The sequence below is a fragment of the Lithobates pipiens genome, unplaced genomic scaffold, assembly GCF_037356315.1.
Source record: "Lithobates pipiens isolate NorthernLeopardFrog02 unplaced genomic scaffold, aLitPip1_a1.2 Scaffold_18, whole genome shotgun sequence".
Classification (NCBI taxonomy): Eukaryota; Metazoa; Chordata; class Amphibia; order Anura; family Ranidae; genus Lithobates; species Lithobates pipiens.
In genome coordinates this window covers 465,567,953-465,587,193 of record NW_027507758.1, presented here as the reverse complement: position 1 = coordinate 465,587,193, position 19,241 = coordinate 465,567,953, and the positions used below count along the sequence as shown (strand labels likewise).

General features: G+C 43.2%; 1 protein-coding gene across 1 annotated transcript in view; it reads right to left on the bottom strand.

Moving 5' to 3' along the window:
• Positions 1–19,241, bottom strand: part of CUL3 (cullin 3) — a 150,567-nt gene that overhangs the window by 65,039 nt on the left and 66,287 nt on the right. Inside the window, exons 3-4 of the mRNA XM_077488284.1 lie at positions 11,482–11,595; positions 10,058–10,218 (exon numbers count right to left, since the gene is read on the bottom strand). Of these exons, the coding sequence (XP_077344410.1) occupies positions 10,058–10,218; positions 11,482–11,595 (275 nt within the window). The remainder of the gene's footprint in view (positions 1–10,057; positions 10,219–11,481; positions 11,596–19,241) is intronic.

The window sequence follows — 19,241 nt, the reverse complement described above, 5'->3', positions numbered from 1 at the left end:
GGGGTCTTATTGACCCCATATCTCACTGTAAAGAGGACCAGTCATGCCATATTCCCATTACAAGGGATGTTTACATTCCTTGTAATAGGAATAAAAGTGATCACAAAATTTATTTTTGGGGGGGGGGGGGGGGGGGGGGAACTAAAATAAAGTAAAATGAACAATAAAAAAGAAAATAAAAAAAATTTAAAGCGCCCCTGTCCTCATGTGCTCGCATGCAGAAGTGAACGCACCCACATATGAAAACTGTGTTCAAACCACACGTGAGGCATTTCTGAAAACGTTAGAGCGAGAGCAATAATTTTGGCCCTAGATCTCCTCTAACTTAAAACAAGCAACCAGAAAATAAAAATGTAAAGCGTCGCCTATGGGGATTTTTAAGTAGCGACGTTTGGCGCCATTCCACGAGCCTGTGCAATTTTGAAGAGTTACATGTTAGGTATCTATTTACTCAGCGTAACTTCATCTTTCACATTATGCAAAAACATTGGGCTAACTTTACTGTTTTTTTTTTTTTTTTTAAGCACAAAACTTTTTTTTTTTTTGGAAAAAAAAACACGTTCGAAAAATTGCTGCGCAAATACCGTGCAGGATAAAAATTTACAATGACCACCATTGTATTCTCTAGGGTCTTTGCTAAAAAAAACATAATATTTTGGGGTTCTATGTAATTTTCTAACAAATAGATGATTTTTACATGTAGGAGAGAAATGTCAGAATTGTCCTGGGTGCTCCAGAACACCTGATGGCGCTCCCTGCATGTTGGGCCTCTGTATGTTGCCACACTGTGTAAAAGTCTCACATATGTGTTATCGCCATACTCTGGAGTAACAGCAGAATGTGTTTTGGGGTGTAATTTGTGGTATGCATATGCTGTGTGTGAGAAATAACCTGGTATTGTGGGCGAGTGCCTGCTGCAAGCTCCATGGAGTGTGATCGCGGGTCCCACGGACTCCATGTCCACGGGGATACCCGAGATAGTCTCACGGAGAGGAAGAAACCGGGAAATACTGATGTAAGCATTCTGGAAAATGTGAAGGTAGAATATCCTGGTTTAGATTAGAATATCCCAGTTTAAAACCTGATACTACCTTCGGTAAAATGTTAGGCTGAGGACACAATATCCTTGTGAATAATATGGCTCTATTGTGAAAAAAAAAAAAAAAAAAAAAAAAAAAATCAAAAAAACAAAAATCTTGATTTTGCAAAGAATTGTAGGAAAAAAATGACAAATTCAAAAAGTCATCATGCCTCTTACTAAATACCTTGGAATGTCTTCTTTCCAAAAAGGGGTAATTTGGGGGGTATTTGTACTTTTCTGGCATGTTAGGGTCTCAAGAAATGATAGGCCGTCTGTCCTTCGGGTGGGATCAATTTTCAGATATTGGCACCATAGCTTGTGGACTCTATAACTTTCACAAAGACCAAATAATATCCACCAATTTGTACTTATTTTTACCAAAGATATGCAGTAGTATAAATTTTGGCCAAAATTTATGAAGAAAAATTACTAATCTGCTAAATTTTATAACCGAAACAAGTATTTTTATTCTTTTTTTATACAGAATTTTCAGTCGTTTTTCTTTAATAGCACAAAAAATAAAAAAACCCAGCGGTGATTAAATACCACCAAAAGAAAGCTCAATTTGTGTGAAAAAAAGGCCAAAAATTTCATATGGGTACAGTGTTGCATGACTGAGTAATTGTCATTCAAAATGTGAGAGTACCAAAAGCTAAAAATTGGTCTGGTTATTAAGGGCGTTTAAGTGCCCATTGGTCAAGTGGTTAACATCAGTTGCAGCACACATTGAGGGCATGTACCCCTGTGGGCACTGCGCTGTAATGCAAGTACGTTAAAAGAACCAATACCTTTAGTGACTCTGCTGGGAAACACTTTCAGGAATAAACCTTTTGTAAAACTGTTCCACCACTTACATCATATATCAAATTATTTGCCCATGCGGGAAAAAATGACGGTAAAATGTTGAGAGTTCCGTAAAAGAATAGGAGAGCACATTTCAATCACTAAAAACGATACATCTCCAGTGGCAATCCACTTTAGGGATAGTCATGATGCAAAGCTGGCTGGACTGCAGTGCACGATTATCCATAAATTGGAGTTGTGCAACAGAGGGGACAGAGACAGGATGCTATTGCAGAAAGAGGCAAAATTGATTTTTCTTCTGAACTCTATGGCCCAAAGGGGGGTAAATAGCAGACATGTCCCTGCAATGTTTTCTATAGATGTTAGGTATATGCCTACCTCTTATGTAGATACCCGCTTTTTCAGATATATATTTTCTACATGTAATTTTGCATACTACTCTGGATTCGGTATACCTGCATACAACGAAATACATAGAAATTTCGTATGACTGAAAATCGGGAATTATTGATAACATGTGTATAAGATTGACTATCATCACTAGTTGTTTGTCTTTGCATAAACATTACCTGGTCATCTTTTAATAGCAGAGTTCATTGACAGAGGTATTCGCCATCTAAACAGAGGACATATAATGGTGGACTCGGATTTAAACTGAGAGGGCCTGTATTAGATGGAAGTGATGGACCTGATAGCTCAGTGTTTGAAACAATTCCGTCTACTTTGAACAGATCTGCACGTTTTAGTAGACTCGGATGTAGTCTGAGTGTGCATGATCTGTCCCCGATGCGCCTGACATGCTTAATTGGATGTTAAGCACGTCGGGTGGGATGTTGGCTCTGTAAATGAAACGCCCAGTCCCTCAGGGCTGGCACTCTACCCAAAACTATAGAATGTTAATGGAAAAGGTAATTTCTGATTGGACTATACTTGGACAGTTGCCTCTTCCAGGACTGCTCCCCAACCTAAAAAAGGTTGGCGTATGTTAACACTTCTCAGGTAACTGTAGGAAGGATTTTCCCCTTTGTAACCATAAACTGAGGCTCCAGCGCACCTTTGGAGTCAGACACACTGGGAAAACTAGAGCTTGAACCTTCTTGTTCCAAGCCAATAGGATAATGTTTTGCAGCAGTCTTGAATGAAAGCATAAGGAATGGCCTCGAATGAAGCCACCGTCTTTCCCAACAACCTCATGCAAGCTGAATAGAGGGATTAATCTTGCTTCGATCACCTTAATCAGTTAGTTTATGGCGATGATCTTTGCCTGGTGTATCTATGATCAGACCCAAATATTTTTAGCCTCCTCAGTTTTAAGGAAGATTTCTGTAGGTTGAGAAACCAACCTAAGTATTCCAGGTAGTTGAATGTGGTGACCACAATTTGGTCTAAGTGGGCTACCGACTGGTCTATCAAGAGTTGATCGTCTAGGTAAACTATAAATCGATATATCTTGGGCCCTTAATATGGCTAGAGAAGGGGCCAGAACCTCTAACACTCAAGGTACAATAGCTAGACCGAAAAAAGAAGCTACAAACTGAAAATGAAGATTTTCTACCTTGAAGTAGATATTACTGGTGAGCGGGGAAATTTGCCCATGGAGGTATGCAGCCTTCATGTCAATTGACGTCAAAAAGTTCTCCTCCTTGTAGGATGGAGACAACCGATTGGATTGACTCCATGCAAAAAAGCAGATATCTAGGAACCGGTTTAGATTTTTGAGACGCAGAATGGGTTTGACATCTCCATTCGGTTTTGCCATGAAAAAAAGGTTTGAATAAAACCTCAACCCCTGCTCTTTCATGGGAACTAGCATGACCACGCTTTGCCAAAGGATGGTCCAATGCTAGAAAGACTTATTTTTCTCTGGATCTTTAGGAATGTTTGATCTGAGAAAACAAGGGCACAGGAACTCTTGAAACCCAAGTTTGTACCCTAGAACTATTGAAGAAGCCACCCACCTGTCTTGATATTCTTTGCACCAGACCCTTGAGAACGGCAGAAGTCTTTCCCCTACTTGAGCGAGCGGGAGCGCCCCCCTCATAAGGAAGCTTTAGTATCTTGTTTGTAGGCTTCCTGCCCCGAGACTTCCTTTGTCCCTGGGGTTGACCCCGAGGACTATCGAGGACTGCCTGGAGGCTGATGCCCCAGGCACTGGAGAAGGAGCTTGCTTAAATACATCTTACTCCTTTTCTTAAATGGCAAAGGGGTACCTTTCCACAAGAAATTTTTAGGATGAATTATGCAAGAAAGCCCAAACAGCCGTTCACCACAAAAAGGAAAACCAGCCAGGAATTTTATTTTGGCTGATCAATTTTAGAAACCATAGTATTCTATACATATGTACCAGCCCAGCAAAAGGCGTGAGGGCCTTAAGATAGAATCTCAGTGTCTTTTTGCAAACAAATTTACTAGGAGCTTGGCTGATCCTGGGCCTCCATAGGATAAAGTGTGAAAAACTTTTTAGGAGGTAAAAAATGCTTATCTGGGTGATCCCACGCAGAATACATAAGCTTTTCCAGCAATGAATGGACAGGAAAGACATACACAGCTTTGGAGGAGGTTTTAGCGAACCCAAAACAAGAAGCGGACACTCAGTTAAGGGTAGCATAAAAAGTGGAGCGGACCAATTCAGTAAGCAATTGCACCCACAATCTCCAATTGTGAAGATGATCCTTCTGCATTTGACACCTCAGAAGAGGCGTTACCAGCCTCTTCACGGTCCCCTGAAAGAAATAATCTTCTCCTGCCCCCAGATCCTCAGCTTGAGGGTCTTTGGCTAATGGAATGGAACCTGTCACATTTTATCCCATTCTGGGATGCGATTAAAGCAGCTAACCTTTTTCCAATTCTATCATGGCTAAAGGGGGAAAAAAAAAACTTTCAGAAATAGACAGGGGCTGCAGTGTTGTAAACAGTTGCAAACATTTCATGGCCCCTGATGGTTCACTCTGACCAGTCACCCCCTCTCAGGGGAGGATGCAATTGCAGAGATGAGTTTTAGGCTTTCAGAGCTTGAAGGAGACCTTTAGCCCTTTTTTGGGGTGTTTCTACCTCCCCTTCTGACCAAAGCCCGGTGCATAAATGCAGAGGTACTACAAGAAATCACATCCACTGCTTTGAGCAATAGTCCAGCCACTATCAACGCTCAGCCTCATGCCCGAGGAGACCTGGTGACCAGCCGCCATGCAGGTCGGTGAAAAACGGAGCAGCAAAGCCGATCATTTTGGCTTCCCCCCCTTTCCAGGAAAAGGGGGGGGGGGAGAACATTGTCCGGAGTTTAGTGAAAGAAAATCCCCCCAATCTTATCGGAGGTCTAAACTGCTTGCCAGAGGAAAAGCCTGCTGCTTCTGTCACAGCGTGATCTAAGGAAGTACGACAAGGTATGTGCTCTATACAGCCCCCAGTAGTGACTCTTAGGTATGACGAGATTTACTTTTTAAAGGAGAATTCCTTCGAAACCTCCACTTACCTTTCCCGCCGCAGGGTTTTTTGTGGTAAAACCAACAGACCCAATCTTCACCTCTCACGGTGGGCTCTGTTACAAAGCCTTCAGGAACTGGGAAACCCACATTCCTGGACCCGTAATAGCACCCCACCAGTAAAAAAAAACAAACAAAAAAAAAAAAAAAAAAAAAAAAAAAACTTATGGCTGAAAACACCAAAGCACTGGATTCTGGGGTCCAGCTCTCTAAAAAGAATCGTTATGGGCTAAACCTCGTTTCTTCTAATATTACATTTACTGACAACATAAATGTGCTGTGAGCTAGAGATGCAATTCAGGCAGGGGTCAATCAAGACATGGAAATTATTTCAAGGGTTCTGAATTAAAAAAAAAGGTTGAGAAAGGCTGCTGCAAGCAGTGTATTTTTTTTGAGTGTTAAATGTTTTAGTCCAAATATTTATACAGCTGCTTGTTTGGGGGAGGAGACTATACACTAGGAAGTGCAGTTGTCAAGGTACCCTGTAACCTGGAGTCTTGAGAGGGAATATGTATATGTAGTGGGGAAGGCACCTTTGTGAATACTCTGGATGCAGAAACAAGGTTAAATAGCAGGCTGACAAATTGGATGGGTTTATCTTCTTTTGCAAAGTGCATAAAGCACCAAGGTGAGTAAAGACGCGCAAATGTGAATATGGAGATAGGAATGTCTACTGATGCCAAGTACTACCCTCATCTTAAATAAGCAATAACAGACCATGCAGATGACAGGCAAAAAAACTTATGAACAGAAAAAGTACTTGTTTAGGTATTTTAGGCACCAGGACAGCACAAATACCCTCCTCTGTGTGTTGGTATTATAATCAGGTTTGGTGTTCCTGAGCAGTCTAAAGCTGATTGACCATTAAGAAATTTTGGTTGGTTTGAGAGAAGAAAATTTATGAGGGGGGTGGGGGAGGAGTTTAAAACTATTGCTGATTGAACCCATAGGTCAGGAACATATATTTGACCCAGAGAAATGCTAAGAGACACTTCCACCAACTGTTAAAGCAGTAATAAATCTGCTTCATGTTTTCTTACCTACAGGCAAGCCTATAATGAGTAAACAAGTAAAGTCTGCAAAGAGGAACTCACAAACTGTTAGTGAAGCAGGAGAGATTAATAAGGTCTCTGACCAAGTCAATGTAAGGAGTAAGTTGTGAGGATAATGAAGATAAGATAGTGCTCAGGTGAGGAGATGGCGGGAAGGCAACGAGGTTCACTTGCGCACACGCCCTGTGGGGATTTTTGTAGTCATGGTAGGGAGCTGCGGGAGTGCCCATTTCAAATATGGCCCAGCAGGCACCCAGTACAGAAGCCCTGCAGATCTCACACAAGCATTGGTAAATGGAGAGGCAGGATTCAGGGAACATACTACTTTCAAACAGGTGCAGCCTGGCCCTGGACCTGTAAAGCACTCTGAGGCAGCCAGCTTCTTGGGTTCAGATATTACTTCTTTGACCATATCATTATATAAATTATATTTAACCACTTGCTTACTGGGCACTTAAACCCCCCTCAGTCCCAGACCAATTTTCAGCTTTCAGCGCTGATGCACTTTGAGTGAGTGACAATTGCGCGGGCATACAACACTGTACCCAAATGAAATTTTTATAATTTTTTTCCCACAAATAGAGCTTTCTTTTGGTGGTATTTAGTTACAGCTCGGAGTTTTATTTTTTGCTAAACAAACAAAAAAAGATGCAAAAAAAAAAAAAAAAAAAAAATCATGTTTTAATAGTTTGTTATAAAATTTTGCAAACGGGTCATTTTTCTCCTTCATTGAAGTGCGCTGATTAGGCGGCACTGATAGGCTGCATTGGTGGGCACTGATGGGCTGCATTGGTGGGCACTGATGGGCTGCATTGGTGGGCACTGATGGGCTGCACTGGTGGGCACTGATAGGCATAGTTAAGGCGGCACCGATGGGCACAGATAAGGCGGCACTGATGGGCAAAGATGGGCACAGATAAGATGGCACGGATGGGTGGCACGGATAAGTGGCACGGATGGGTGGCACGGATGGGCACTGATAGGTGGCACTGATGGGCGGCACTGCTGGGCACTGATGGGCGGCACTGCTGGGCACTGATGGGCGGCACTGCTGGGCGGCACTGGGGTGCAGCACCTTTGAGGCAGATTGGGTGGCACTGTGGGTGGCACTGTGGGCACTATGGGCACTGACAGGGGGCACTGACAGGGGGCACTTTTTCTTTTATTTTACTTCAGGATGGCACTGCGGGAGGCAGGTGGGCACAGGCAGGTGGCAGGTGGTCCCTTTTATTGATGGCCGTGATCGGGACTGATGTCCCGATCACGGCCGCCGGTGATCGGCTTTTTTTTTCTCTCCTCGCGCTGTCAGCGCGAGGAGGAATAATAGCCGATTACCGGCTCCGTTCTATCACATGATCAGCTGTCATTGGCTGACAGCTGATCACGTGATAAGGGGTCGGGATCGACCCCTTACACGGATCGGTGATCAGGCGAGTCTCACGGACTCGCCGATCACAGGGCGCGCAGGCCGCTCGTAACCAGGACTACGTCAATAGACGTAGTCCCGGAAATGTAGGTCCGTGCTAATGCCGTCATTTGGCAATAGCGCGGATCTGAAGTGGTTAAATAGGCACACAAATTTTAGGCAGGTGTGAAAAATGCTGTCAATTAATATTGGTTTAAAAAACAGAAGTGTTTATTTTTATTATCAATTAACAAAATTGAAAGTAAAGCAACAGAAGAGAAATTCACATCTAAATCAATATTTGGGATGACCATCCTTTTATTCAAAACAGCATGAATTCTTCCAAGTACACTTGCACACAGTTTGTGAAGGAAATCGGCAGGTAAGTTGTTTCAAACATCTTGAAGAACAAACCACAGATCTGTGGATATAGGCTGCCTCAAATCCTTCTGTCTCTTCATATAATCCCAGACAGACTATGATGAGATCAGGCTCTGTGGGGGCCAAACCATCATTTCCAGGACTCTGTTCTTTATGCTGAAGATAATTCCTAATGGCATTGGATGTATGTCTGGAGTCATTGTCCTGCTGCAGAATAAATATGGGGCCAATCACACTCCTTCCTGATGAGCCATGCATAATGTTTAATGGATGAAACCCGTTGCCTGTTTTCTCTGCTATACTTTACCGTTTTCTATTAAAAAGGAAGTCCATTTATACCAATATACTGGAGTGCCGGCTTCCCTCGCATGTATTCAGCTTTGGTGGTGCATGATAATCTCAGCCTGAGCAACTGGCCCAGAGTTTTGAAATCCAGTAGGGGTTGTAGAACTACTTCACCTGCTGGCCTCCCTGAGGATATGTTATTAAGGATAAGCATCTGTTTGCCCCTTTTCCCCGAGTGCGTCACATGGGAAGGGAAGTATTGCAACTGTGGCATGCCAATACGACCATTCACTGTCTATTGCAGCTTTGGAGCAGGGCACAAAAACGCCACTCAACCTCGTATTTTCACCTTCCCCCCAACATATGTTTAAGAGCTTAAAATGTGAAGGCTGGGTTTTTTTTGTTTTATTTATATTTATTTTAAAACAGTGATCCAGCCAGTTAACACACTATCTGTCTTAGTGTGGCTCCAACAGAGGAATAAGACACTCATGGACAGCAGCATTGTTCATCTGAGGAGCAGGTCATTTTTAGATTTGGGGTCGTTGCGAAGGTGGCAGTTTGCACTGCTATGGGCAGGGCCATTCCCATAGCAGTCCTCTACCATACTTCACATCACCTCCTCCCCTCACTGCATTCTGAGCGCAACACACTCCTAAACACTGCACTCTTGTAATACTTTGTGTGTCCACTGCGATTGGGCTCTATTTTGGGGTTAATAATGTATCATTACCCGCAGTAGATCACAAAGGCAGGAAAACACGCATGGAACATTCCTTTCTGGCATTATGTTCTGGTGTGAACCGGCCCCAACAGGACACTGCGCCGGTGAGCTTTGACTTAATCATTGTTCAAGTATATTGCCGTCTCTCTAAGGATGCCTACCCCTGTTTTAGATGAACCAGAGGATTTAGATGGGCTTCATAACAAAACAAAGCCTGACTCCACTCAAGACTATTGCTATAACACTTTAATCGGTTATAGAAATAGCTTTTTTTCCCCCCTATTGAGATAAAGGTTTTATATAAATGAATAAATGCAGACCATTCTAAGCACCCCTTCCAGTGTTAAATGGTTTGTCTCATCCCTCTGTCATTTTTGCTGGACATCATGGTCTATTAAGGGAAGCTGAAAAACAGACTTAATAGCTGGATCAACAGGTAAAGGAGGGGGGGGGGGGGGGGGGGGGGGGGAATAATGGTCACTACAGTTAAAATTTGGTAAGCTGCAGTAATACATTTTGGGTTTAATAACATTTTAACCAAATCAAAGTCTTATAGAGCGGTAAATCAGGTATAGAATTTATTTAAATTAAACATACAAAAAATAAATCAGTGCATAAAAACAAATAGTATTGCACATAAGAGTGCCACTATCCAATGTCGTGGCTTTGTTTTAGAGACTATACTTTTGTGATTGGCAATAATACTGAAATTGCTATTAACAAAACAAAGCTGAAAATGCCACTGATGGAATAATACATTATAAAAATGGAACCCAAGTAAATATTATGAAGTTTTCTATATATATTGGATTACTCTATTAAAATATAAACAGGCTATGTGCTTACCTATCTACAACTTCTCCTTTCCGCTCTCTTGCAATCATGTCCAACAATGTTTGTCGCAGGTGATCTCTTATGCAGCCATATCGTACGACTTGATCACGAAATATTATCAAGCCCAGGTTATAAACATTTTCAACATTATTTTGCTGAACATAGACTCTATCCTGAAAACAAAGTGTTAAAAAAAATAAAGAATTTCAAAAGTAAATCTAAGAACATTTGTGCAATTGATGCAAGACTACTACAGTCATGCTTTTTGTTAAAAACTATAGCACATCTCAATTCTTTCCCCCCTTTTTCATCCAAACCTTCTGGCCTATACAGTCATTTGGAAATTGAAGACCCAAACTGATAGACTACTGGGAGAAAGCCATTATTCTGTCACACAAGATTTCTGTAGCCAGCAGCATACAAGAAAAAAAAAAAAGCTAAAAATGTAAATGAGCCCAGACACTCTGCATAGATTTCCTCTCTCCCTCCCCAATACGTGCTGGCAATGTGGGAGCTCAGAGGGCATTATGCTCCATATAAGGGCTGACTGGCCCCAGTTAAGAGGTTATGGGTTTCCATTCTGAAAGTATCCTGTAAAGTCATGGGGACATTTGTCCCCAAAACCCCTCAAAATGATCTATACTACCTGGATCAATTAAAACTGCCAAACGCAACATCCTTTGCCATTTGTGATGGCTGCTAGAACCATTACTACCCGCCACTGCAAATCCCTGCATGTACGCACTATGGCTAAATGGGTACTGGAAACGGTCTCACTTATGAACCTAGAGAACTTGCGGGCCCACAGGACATGACAGGTTGGATAAACATACCAGGACCTGAGCTGCCTGGACCATGTTCTGTAACTCACAGGAATTCGGAGCCATGCTTTCCTCATGTAAAGGGCGGCACAGTGGTGTAGTGGTTAGCACTCTCACCTAGCAGTAAGAAGGGTCGCTGGTTCGAATCCCAACCATTACCTGCCTGGAGTTCGCATGTCCTCCCTGGGCCTGTGTGGGTTTCCTCCGGGTACTCCAGTTTCCTCCCACAATCCAAAGACATACAGGTAGGTTAATTTGCTTCTGTCCAAAATTGGCCCTAGTATATGATTGGGGACCTTGAATTGTGGGCTTCTTGACGGTAGGGACCGATGTGAGTGTGCAATGTACAGGGATAGGGACAATTGTAGACACTCACTCAGGTTGAACTGGAGGGACTGGTGTCTTTATTCAACCTAACTATGAAACTGAGTTGGGCATTTCAGGCCTGGGGCCTGAGGCCTGAGGGTAGGGTGGAGGGCATAGAATGCAAGAAGGTAAAAAAAACTGAGTCTTTACAATCACCAAGTCTTTCAGTGGGTGCAAAAGAAAAAAAAAATGTTCACCAGCGCAGTCATGCATACATATTCACAATGTTACAAAGACTAAAAAACTCACCATGTACATAAGGATGTCTCTAATCATAACCATGGCCGTCTGGTGGTCATTCCATGCCTGGTTAAGCGTTTGTAAAAAATTGTTATTTAAAGAATTTAACACATCTTCTCGAACCTGCAAAAACCACAAAAGAAAAAATTACAATTTGCCAATTCATAAATAGAAATGTGTTGATAAAATATAGTAAGACAAAAATAAATCTGAACAAGCATATACAGTATGGAAAATGTTATCTAGGTTAATACAGAAAATCACCTGAACGTATCATCCTCTATACAGTAAAACTTGGCATAGGAAGGGTTAGCATTGTAAGCCAGTCAGGTCAGCACAGGGCTGCCAAAGGAAGGGTCAAAATTCTTATGGAAGGGGAGAGCATACGGGCAATTTCAGATTACAAAAGCAGAGGGTGAAAAATTCCTTTTCTGAAGTGTGTCACTGTCCATGCCTTAACCGCTGCCTTGGTTGATTTTTACCTATAGGTAAGCCTATAAAGGCTTGCCTATAGGCACAGTAAATCTCTCAAACATGCACAGTTTAGGAGATATTTACTTGCGAGGCATACTGGTGCCTTTCCTTCAAAGTCCTGTGCCATGAACAGCACAGCATGCGCGGGAGTGACGTAATCGCAGCTTGCCCAATCAAAGGGCCAGAGCCGCCCGCCAAAATTGGAAGGAAGACCGAGTGAAGATGAATGCCCTGTGCACTGCCACTGCTGGAAGGCTTTGTTTTAATAAAAGTTTATGTGATGTATACTAGCACATAACTTTGTCATGCAGGTGTTTTTTTTTTTTTTTTTTTTTTTTTAAGTGCTGGCAGCTTACTACTGCTTTATTGTTTAACTGCTGTGTAGGTAAAATTGCAGTTAGTGATCTACCTGGAATGACTAATTATGTAAGGGCCATCAGGAACGTACTCCTATGAAAGTAATATTTATTGAATCAAGTACAGGCATCCCTGTTCACTTGCTATGATCGAGTTAGCAAGAGACATCAAAAGGAAGGGACTACCTAAAAATGTAGAGTTTTGCCCAGGCATGCTTCAACTTGGCACCCAACAGCATATACTCATCTTCCTGTCAATCAGCGCACCATTCTGTTCATACACTATGGGGTTGATTTACTAAAACTGGAGCATGCAAAATCTGGTACAGCTGTGCATGGTAGCCAATCAGCTTCTAACTTCAGCTTGTTAAATAAAGCTTTGACAAAAACCTGGAAGTGGACTAGTTTCTGTGCAGAGCTGCACCAACTCCTATGAAGCTAGTAAAAACTGTCAGCTATGGGTTGCCAAATTCACAGGCAACAGAAACCCAATGTAACAGTGCTGATTAAGGAGGATCATGTGACACATTGGACCAAACAGTACCAGGCATTTCCTTCAATTTCTGGCTCTATGCAGAGCAGCAAAAAAGCTTTGTTCTATACGTGCAAAGCTTAGGTTTGCTTTAAACCAAATGGAAAACAGACAGGTACCCATTCATACTTCCGCTTTGACCACCTAAGTTGTCTTGCCCCCTCCCAGCCTTCTGTAAAATATCACAGGGACCATTCACAATGCACAGTGCGGCTCGTGCATGTGCAATGGGCACCCGGCTATGAGGCCGTAAGTAGTCATAGCCCAGTGCCCACAGTTAAGACACAGGGACAAAAGATGGGCAGATGAAAACGGCTCAGGTGAGCACAGCACTGGATAGTGGGACAAACGAGTGGTTTATTAGAAGTCAGCCACTACATTTTTCGCAGCTGCTGACTTAATGTTTAAAACAGGGACTGGAACTCCTCTTTAAAAAAAAAACTGCTGCTGACTTTTACGATCCAGCGGTGTTCTTCCCGTGTTCTCCCTCAGCGACACCGGCATCTCTACTATGGGCACCCGAGCGGCGCTGCGCTTTGTGACATTTCACGTGTCCCAGAGGCCTAAGGCAACCTGAACGGAAGTGGGAGCAGGTTCCTGTAAAAATTGTGTACACGCTCCTTCCCAAAAGCTCAGTTTCACAAATGGGAGTGAGGTCTTAAAGCAGAAGTTCCACTTTAATAATAATAATAATAATAAATTTTATTTATAATGCACTTTCCATCAAAAGACCTCAAAGTGCTACATAATTACAATAAAAACAAACAAACCGCTTAATTTACAAAACATTTGCTAAAAAGAAAAGTCTTCAACCCCTTTTTAAAATTTTCAGTAGACTGAGAAACCCTCAGACTATCAGGCAAAGCATTCCACAGACGTGGGGCAGCAGCACAAAAGGCCCCATCTCCCATGATTTTGAACCTAGTTTTTGGAACCTCTAAACAATTCAAATTAGTTGAGCGAAGGGAATGCGGTAGATTTTGCAATCTAAGAAGTTCCTTAAGATAAGGTGGAGCTTGTCCACGTATGCATTGATGGACAAGAGAGACCTTATACTCAATCCTTGTAGAGACCGGCAGCCAATGAAGAGATTTTAAAATTGGAGTGATATGCTCATGCTTCCGCACTCTCATTAGGATCCTCGCTGCAGAGTTTTGAACGTATTGCAACCTCTGCATGCTCTTTCTCGGAATCCCAATGAGAAGTGCGTTGCAATAATCCAGCCTGGAGGAGACAAAGGCATGAATCAACCTTTCAGCATTGGAAAAAGAAAGGATAGGACGAAGTTTAGAGATATTACGAAGGTGGTAGAAAGAAGTCTTGCATACTTGATTTATATGAGCTTCAAAAGTGAGTTGGGAATCCATTTTTACACCAAGATTAGTGACAACAGACGAAACTTTAGGGTGGAATTCCTCTTTAAGAGTTGGAGTATTAAACCCAGATCTTACTGGAAAAATAAATTGAGGTCACGCCCAACATTTCCTTACTCTACAGGTTTTTCCTAGAGGTTTACGCAGCAATTCAAAAAGGGACAGATATGGGCACTTGAGCAGATCTTGCTTTAATGTGTCAAAATGAGGTTACCAAACCATAAAAAAAAAAAAAAAAAAACAGTGTAACGGGTTTAATGCTAGTCAAATACAGTTACCAATCAGCCTGGGCACTGGTTAATGCGTAAAAATATAATTGAGTATTTGCACACTGAAAAGGTTTTCATGAACGATCTTGCATGTTGAATGGCAGCTCCCTCTGAGAAAAGTCTACAGGGGTATTTAGCTGGAAAGAATAAAAAAAAAAAAAAAACACAGGAGGGCAGGCAATATTCTTCACGCGAGATCTGCCAACCCCCCTCCCATTATGCCTGCCATAGACATAAGCTGAGAGTCACTAGATATAGTCTTTTGAAGCAAGAACCTCATGAACATGGCCAACAGATGCTCCCTGGCATCTCTGGTGAACTAAATTCACAGCCAAGAGCCATCGGCCTGCAGCTTATTCCTCTTCTATTTTTAGTAAAACACATAAGCTCAAGTGAGCCAAGCATACTTGGTCAGGAGGACAGCCAGGACAGAAGTCATGCTCCCACAGAGTCAGATCATGAACGCACAATCAACCACACTCACATCTACGGACAGGCAAAGGATCTTGGGCTAAAGTGGTTGCAAACCCCTACATATATCCAGTGAAGTGTCTGGCCTCAGATGATATACAGAGATTAAACTAACCCTCCTACAGAGGTTGTACCTGGTTTATCCTTGGTCCTTTCATGTCTACATCTGTTCAAAGTCCAGAATTTATAAAGTTTGCCTGAGAGTTCAGAAAAAAGGGGGCAGAGAGCTGAAGTTACTCTGCAGAGCTCAGTGAGAGCAGATTGAAGGGACAGCCCCCTCCCCCTTTTACACAGCACACAAGAACAGAGCTAAGGATATCAATCAGCTGGAGGTCTTCCGGTCATCTTTTCTCTCTATATCAGGAAAATATGTGATTCATGCGGATAGAGGAACAAAGAAGCAGACAAAAAGTGACACTTGGTGCTCCCAATTGAGACAAGTACACACTATAGAGGGATATTGCTTTGCTCATATTTCATGCCTAAGGTTTACAACCACTTTAATCTAAAGTGGCCATAGTCATGAGACCAATATCACTGTCAAGGCCTTCTTTCACCCTCTGTCATCACTACTATATTATGAAATGTTGAAATTATAACTGAGCCAAGCACCATTTTGCTAGGTAAATATATATATATCTATCTATAGGTACTATTGTAGAGCTGCACGATTAATGGTTAAGGGATCGAGACGCGATTGAGGGGAGGGAGACACCCTGCCAAACAATAGCCATCAAACCTTATACGGCAGCCCGAAGTACACTACGGCCAAAAGCCGAATCCTCGGCTGCTAGAACATCCACTTGATAAAATTTTGTGAACGTAAGACCAGGTAGCAGCCTTACAAATCTGAGCCACAGGTGCCCAATAGCAAGAAGCCCAGGAGGCTACTAGACCCCTGATAGAATGAGCTCTCACGTTAAAAAGGGAGGAGCTTTACATTTCAGACCATAGACCTGAATGACCAATTGACAAATCCAATAGGCAATGGAAGCTGCCTACCCCTTCTTGGGTCCTTTTGGTAAACAAAAATAAATAAAGGAGTCTGATCCTCAGATCTACGCAGATCTAGACAAATAAACCTTGACTGTCCAGACAAAATCCAAAGAAGGCAGTCTCTTCCGTCAGATAAGCCCGAGAGGTGGGGTGAAAAAAAAAAGAAAAAAAGAAAGGAGGGGTAAAAATAATGTCCCGATTTAAATGAAAGGCTGACACCACTTTTGCCAAAAAGGATGGAGCCGGTCATAACACGACCCTTCACCACGACAGGGTTGTGTTACGACCGGTTCCATCCTTTTTGCCAAAAGTGGTGAATCAAGTATGGTCACCTGCACGAAAGGGCCGCCAACTCCAACACCCTTTTAGCCAAGGTGATGGCTACCAGGAAGGCTAGCTTGCGTGACAGCAAGTCTAATGGAATTTTCTTAATAGGCTCAAATGGTTGTTTCTGTAACACAGAAAGCACCAAGTTCAAGTCCCAAGGACACATAGGTGATTTAATGGGGGGGGCTACAAATTAGTTGCCCCCTGCATTAAGGTTCGGACCAGCGAATGGGAAGCAAAAGGCCTGTGGAAGAACACCGATAGGGCCGAAATCTGACTTTTGATTGTAGTTAAAGCCAAGCCAATTTCCACAGCTGACTGTAGAGAAAAAATAAAAAAAATAAAAAAAAAACACCTCACGGCTCTCATGGCTTTTTATTTTTTTCATTCATAGAAGTGTATTATTTCCCCAAAAAATTGCGCTTGAAAGACCACTGGGCAAATACAGTGTGACAAAATATTACAGCAATTGCCATTTTATACCCTAGGGACTCTGCTAAAATATATATAATGTTTGGGGGTTCCAAGTAATTTTCTAGCAAAAAATATTGATTTTAACTTAAGAAGTGTCAGAAAAAGATTTAGACTTTGTGGTTAAAGTTCCAGCATTTACACATTGTAAAGAAAAAATCCTGGCAAGTTTTCAACAAAAAAAGTGTATCCCTTTGATCCAAGGAAGCTTAGTTACAATGTTTCATATTAAAAACTTGGCAGACTGCCCGATGTTTTCTTTTGACAGCTGAGAGAGCAGATAAGTCTCTCCACTTGTTATATTAAAGAATCAGCAAACTCTGCAATATGGATCTTCAGAGGGGTCGAATCGAGATTGCGTTTTTTTTTTATTGTAATTGTGCAGCTCTAGTGGAATATAGGACCTTGAGACAGTAGATCGGGTGACATGGAAGCGTCTATGGTCCATCTATTGTCAGTTTCGCAATCTCTGGGAACCAGGGCCTTCTGTGTCAGGCTGGTGCCACCAGAATGATTGGAACCCCCTCTCTCCGAATCCTGCGCAACAAATGTGGAAGGAGAGGGATTGATCGGAGGGAAAGCATAAACCAGGGAGTACTGGCTCCATAGAACTACCAGAGCATCTGCTTAGATTGCCAGAGGTTCTCGTTCAGGACAAACTGCTGTAGCTTGTTCAACCTGGATGCCAGTAGGTCGACCTCTGGCCATCCCCAACGCTGGCAAATTTCCTGGAACATCCCTGGGTGTAGAGACCATTCCCCTGGGCAGACCTGCTGGCGGCTGAGATAATCTGCCTTCCTGTTCTTTACTGTAGGGATACGGAGTGCCAATAAAATCGGCACATGTCCCTCTGCCCAGGCTAGTATGTGGTTCACCTACTTCAGAGCTGACGGTAGGCACAATACCAAATAAGCCCAGCGGCTCAGATTGCTCGGAAGCCTCTGGTCCTTCAGGGCAGTGGTCATCAACCCTGTCCTCTGGGCCCACTAACAGGCCAGGTTTTATGTATTACCTTGGGGAGATGCAGACCAGAAAACTGCACTCACTGAGCAGCAAATCATACCCTGGGTACCTGGTTGTAGTATTAACACCTAAGGGTGGACCTTTAATAGGGCTCACCAAGCCCATATGGAACAATCCTGCTAAGCTCCTTTAGCCTGCAAATTAACACCTGGTGACTCATGTGACCAGGGTAAGGAGAAATTAACAGCTGCAAATACCTGGTTCAGAGCCTGCTCTGTGTCCCACAGCTGCCTTCTGGAACCACTGCATGCTTGCCATACACAGCTTAAATAAACTGGCTGTGCGCCGAAACCTTCTATGCATGCGTGCGCACGCGGTCCCGGTGAACGGACGTGGTTGTAGTGCACCCAGATAAAGGCTACGGCGCATGTGCGAATGCACGTGCGCCATGGCGAACCAAGGTGAAATGCTGCACTATCACACAGTTAAAAATAAGGCAGGCGCAAGGGGAAAAGGGGTACACACTTTGCAAACACCCACAGCTAGCCCAAAACTCCCCGTATGGTCAACGTACATTGGTGCCCAGCCTCTAGCTATCTTGACTGATCGAAACAATAACTGGGACACCCCAATAAATAAAACCATCCAGGCACAGGGCAGCTTAGAAACAAAGAGCCCAATCTTCACCCATCATGGGAAGTTCCTGTCACTTGAGGACATTCAAGGACTGGGTAACATTTTCATGTTGGGTCCACTCCCTTGGACCTGTACAGCACCCTGCAGGAATGCCTTGGTGCATGAAAGTACAGGAGAGGGGCAGAGACTGGGGACATGGTACAGGAGAGGGTCAGAGACTGGGGACATGGTACAGGAGATCAATGCAGCCTCGCCAGTGCCTGTCAGATGCAGCCAGCCAGTGTCCCCAGTGCAGCCAGCCTGTAAAGGGAAGCGAGGAGAGCCGCTGCCCGGTTGATTAGAGCTCTGGGATCACAGCTTTCATTTCAATAGTTGTGTGTTCCCCACTGTGCACCATCACATACAGACCCTCCTCTTTGTCCGGGCACTTTCATAGACAGATCACCCATTCAATCCTGGGACGGGTGATCTGTCTATCAAAGTTCCCTGGACAAGGGGGTGAGGCTGTATGTGACGGCGCGTGGCAGGGAACACAGTTATTGAAATGAAAGCTGCGATGTTCCCAGCACTCTAATCAACCAGGCGGCAGCTCTCCTGCGCTATAGGACACCCCCATGATGGGCGGCAAAGCCCTGCCCTCAGCCCAGGCCCGCCCCATTTTCAGTTCAATTATCTGTCGTTTTTCTCTTTCAGCAAATTGGCAAAAAGGCCATGTGTCACTTATGCTCGTAGAATGCCTGAAGATGCTACTTCAATGTTGGGACTTTGTATGTGGCCAAGCTGTGTAAAAGTCTTAAACATGTGGTATTGCCATACTCGGGAAGAGCAGCAGAATGTATTTTGGGGTGTAATTTGTTCTATGCATATGCGGTGTGTGAGAAATAACCTGATACTATGACAA